The sequence below is a fragment of the Microtus ochrogaster genome, chromosome 16 (assembly GCF_000317375.1).
Source record: "Microtus ochrogaster isolate Prairie Vole_2 chromosome 16, MicOch1.0, whole genome shotgun sequence".
NCBI classification, from domain to species: domain Eukaryota; kingdom Metazoa; phylum Chordata; class Mammalia; order Rodentia; family Cricetidae; genus Microtus; species Microtus ochrogaster.
The window spans coordinates 11,709,189-11,713,793 of record NC_022018.1 but is presented as its reverse complement, the minus strand read 5'-3'; the positions used below and the strand labels follow the sequence as shown (position 1 = coordinate 11,713,793).

At 46.9% G+C, this 4,605-nt stretch overlaps 1 protein-coding gene across 1 annotated transcript in view; it reads right to left on the bottom strand.

The window, feature by feature from the left end:
- The window catches only part of Ppp1r21 (protein phosphatase 1 regulatory subunit 21), a 62,033-nt gene extending 58,711 nt beyond the window's left edge, over positions 1 to 3,322 (bottom strand). The window contains exon 1 of the mRNA XM_005354722.2: positions 3,129 to 3,322. Within this exon, the coding sequence (XP_005354779.1) occupies positions 3,129 to 3,185 (57 nt within the window). The 5' untranslated portion in view covers positions 3,186 to 3,322. The remainder of the gene's footprint in view (positions 1 to 3,128) is intronic.
- Positions 3,323 to 4,605: the final 1,283 nt, after the last annotated feature.

Here is a 4,605-nt window from a genome sequence, read left to right as displayed (position 1 = left end):
TGTGTGTGTGTGTGTGTGTGTGTGGTGAGACAGGGTCTTAGAGCACGGGCTAGCTTGCAATTCTCTTCATAGCCAAAGCTGGTCTACATAAAGAACTCACAGCAATCCCCCGCCTCAGGTTTGAGCCACCTCACCCAGCCTCTTTAGTTCTATGTTCAGTAATGTCCATGAAAGCGCAAACAAAAGAATGAGACATGGTCTGGCCCCACAGGGGAGATGCTCCCCAATTCAGCAGACCTCCCTAGCAGCCCCTCTTCCTGGTGAATCACTCCTACAGGTGTTCCCCACACTCACACTCTGATTAACTCCTCAAGTTCATCTATACGGGAATATTTATTTTCTATTGTTTTGTTGTTTTTCAAGACAGGGTTTCTCTGTGTAACAGCCCTAGCTGTCCTGGAACTCCTTTGTAGACCAGGCTGGCTCTGCCTCCTGAGTGCTGGGATTAAAGGCATGTGCCAGCACCACCCAGCCTTTATGGGAATATATAAAACAACTAGTTTTTGCTGCTAATTTTAGTAAGTTCATCTCCATTTAAAAAAAAAAAATGTCAGCAATGATTCCCAACATCACCTCAAGCTGACACATAAAACATGCAACTTTAACATATCCCTATGTTATCCCTGCATTCCGAAATCTACATCTTTAAAACACCCCTTTGTTCCCTCTTGACCTTCCCACCTCGGGTAGTAGCGACTGATCCTTGACAATCCTTCACCTCAGCTCTCGACCACCTCTGTCTTCCCTCACCCAGTCCTGAAGTAAGACCCGAGGATGAATGGCATCTGCACTCTTCATAGCGTTCCTAAATCCAGTGCTACGAACAAGGTCAGCCCTCAAAAAAGAGTAAGGTAAACATTTTTAAACTAAAACTCCTCTCCATTCCAGCCACTAATGTTACTTAATCCTACACTTTCTTCCCAGTGTGGTCCAACAAGAATCTCTATTTCAACCTATCTACCACATAGTTACCAGCTTCCTTCCAAAACATAATACCACTCCCTTAAAAAAAAAATCTGGAAGATGGCAAGACGGCTCAACCATTCATGGCACTTGTCACAATCCTGATGACCTAAATTCAATCCCTGGAACCTACATGATAGAAAAGAAAATCAACTCCCAAAAGCTGTCTCCTGACCACTACACACGTCCCCTACATAAACACACACGCGCGTACACACACACACACACACACACACACACACGCACGCACACACACTAATAAATATATAATAATAAGTGTAATTTTCAGAATGTAAAGCATGTGTAGTAAACACATTTGCATCAGTTCTACATAAACACACACGCGCGTACACACACACACACACACACACACACACACACGCACGCACACACACTAATAAATATAGATGGATGGATGAATAGGTTTCTTCGACCATTTCCCATTGCACACATCATATTTAACAAAGTCCACACCTTTCATGATTTGATCCCCCTCCCCTTCACCACATCCACCATGCATCTTAAAGGGTCTTTCACGACAGCAAACACAAGCTAATCTCTTAACTGGAAAGCTACCACTTTCCTCAACACCCTTCCCCACTCCCTCGTTAAGTAACATCCACCTTGGCCAATGACCTCTCCTCTGTGCCCCACTGAATGTCACTTTGTATCATAATTATATCCCACATTTGAAGAGCCTATGAAAGATGGTTCTGCAGCTCGAACTCTGGCGCACTCAATTGACCCTGTGTGCAAGGTGCACGTAATATGAATTTGTTGAACACGTTTATATGCATGCATACCAGAAAGAAGAAAATCTTCCAACATCTTTTATTACTTCAGGAGGCAGTATACCTTTTTCAGCAGCACAGCCACTACTCTGCATCTCTGGAACTACTCACAGGCCATTTGGAACTGCCTTTCAAACTTGTTTACCCTCCAGAGATGGAAATCACTCTCCTTACTTTATATGCATGAAACATTTTCAACCAAAAATAGTAGTGGCAAATTTGGGCACTGCCATCCTCTACCCACCCTCCTTCATCATATGGAATTGTTCCAAATTTCTGGCTCTTTCAAACAAGGAAGTCCTCCTCAAAAGACAGCTCACTGTCTCTGACAGGGAGCCACAGACTCCCAAGGGATTTCAAATAGCAATGCACAGAGGTTGCCCATGGTGGCATGAGTGGGATGAGCAGAGTCTCACCAAAGGCTCCCATCTGATGCTGAAGACTTAAGAGTGCATGTTTAGGTGCAGGCTTCATTTTTCCTTTAAATATTTCATTTTACCTTCTCAAATACATGTTTAATAAAATTATAAAGTGTTGAGGTTTTTTTTCTTTCAAATGATAAGAGGGGCTAAATCTTTTCATTAATTCTGTGAATGCCAAGAAAACTGAAAATTGAACGTGACTACTGAATCACTTCCAAAGTCATGAGATTCTAATTTAATAACTTCATTAGAATATCCTTAAGCCAGAAACTGCACCACCCTTGTCCAAGAAAAAGGTTCCACCATTTGAAAGGCCGACACTACAGAGAATGAAGTCCCGATTTTGCATAATTCTGTAAGGAGAGCCTGCTGAGTGAACTGCCCCATTCTAGTAAGGAAGATACATGAAAAAAGGACACGGCCCCACCACACAAGCTGTCAAAATCAACGGAGACAACACCTGTATTCTATAGCACCTGTCCTAGAGAGGCAGTTCACACAATAATACTCACTATTACCCTCCCCAACTGATGTGGAGGCAGATAAGTCTTTTTATCCTTAAACCATCCCCTCGGGAAGGGAGAATGGTGCTCTTCCCCATCACTGGGCAGGGCAAACTGAGGAAGCAGTGAGCAAAGGGGGTGGTCTCATACGCCTCCTTTCCTCTCACGCCAGCACCAAAGGCTGAGCCCTGGATTTCTGTCATCCCACTTCCAAGCTGTCTTGTCCAGCAAGAAGAATCAAACTCCAGCTCCTTTCCGCAGAGATGCACACGGACCCAGACACCGCCCGGCCCTAGCTCCCTGGAGCGGCAGGTGGAGGCACCGTAATGGTGGAAGCAGGAGGAGAGGAGAGGAGGAGCCCTCAGCATCCCCCACCGTCCCAAATCTCAGCCGAGGCGAGCCGAGGCCGCAGGGCCAGGGACCCCTGACTCCCCACCCACGATGGGTACCTTAGAGTACTCCTGAGCCAGCTTCTGGTACTTCCCCTGCAACTCTGCGGAGGCCATGGCCTCCCCCGCCCCGTCCAGGCCGGGCCGCCCGGGCTGCTGAGCCCCGCCCCCCGCCCCCAACCCCGCACTCGCTCCTGGGCTGGGCTCTGCCAGCTTCTGCGGCTCCGCCGCCGCGCCTCCTCCTCCACTTCCGGGTTTCGGGGCGGGAGGAAGGCGGGGCGGACCCGGGGGCGGAGCGACCACGGGGGAGGGACGACGTCTTGACATCACTGCCCCGCCCTCCCGTGCTCGAGTTCACGCGTGTGCGGCCCGGCCGACGTGCCTGGTCTGTGCCTGTGCTCGGCCTGTGGCCCGAGACGCCATCTTGGGCCAGGCATCAAGATGGCGACCCGGCTCGGGGCGAGCCAGACTCAAGAGGAAAGAATATGGGGCCTATGGAATGCACGGAGCAACACGGAGGGAGATAGGGAGTGTGAGGAACGGAGAACCGGAAGGAGAAGCGTTCTAAGAGCAACGAGAATTCTGGCCACCCTGTCCCGTGGTTCCCATAGCAACTGCCTGGCGTCTGCTGGTTGTATCTTTGAAGAGGAGCCTGGAAGCCTGTATTCTGCTGTCTCTCATTCGTTATCTGGATTTACAAGACTTGCTCTGCACTGTAAACTGTCAAACCTACCACAGATTTATAACGCTTGCCCTTCTCCCCTCCCTGGGTCAGAAAACCGTCATTGCCTTGGGTGTTTTGACGTTGAGATTTGCGTCCATTCTCTACTCACATGCCACGTGCCCACTCCTGACCCCTTTCCATGCATCTGAACCATTTTCAGCGGCCAAAAGACCGTTCGGAAATTTCCGAGAATTTCTGCCACGCATGTAGATGTGAAGAACGTTAATGGTTTAAAAAGAAAAACAACTAAAATTTGATAGCTTGAGATACCTTATAATGGAAAACTGCCTCCCTTCCTTAATTTAAAATACTCTTTACAATTCTGTTAGGGATTAATTTAAGTGTAGCATTGAAGTATTTCTTGATAGAATAATATGAATTAATAAAAGCAATATGTTTGTTGAGTATAATACGGCAGTTGAAACTAATGAACTACATTTGTACATTTCTACATATATAAAAACATCAATATATTAAAACACTATATTAAATGTAATAAGTTGTGCTGGATGCTGCTGTGTAAGCCTTTAATCCCAGTACTTAGAAGGTAAAGGCTGGTAGAGCTAGGAAGTTCCCAGGCCAGCCTGGGCTACACAGAGAAACTGTCTCAAGAAAATGTAAATTACAATACCATATAAGTATATTTTTAAAATATGAAGTAGAAGCTGGGAGGTGGTAGCACGTGCCTATAATCCCAGCACTCAGGAGGCAGAGGCAGGAGGATCTCTGTGAGTTCAAAACCAGCCTGGTCTACAAGAGCTAGATTCAGGACAGGCTCCAAAGCTACAGAGAAACCCTGTCTCAAAAAAAAAA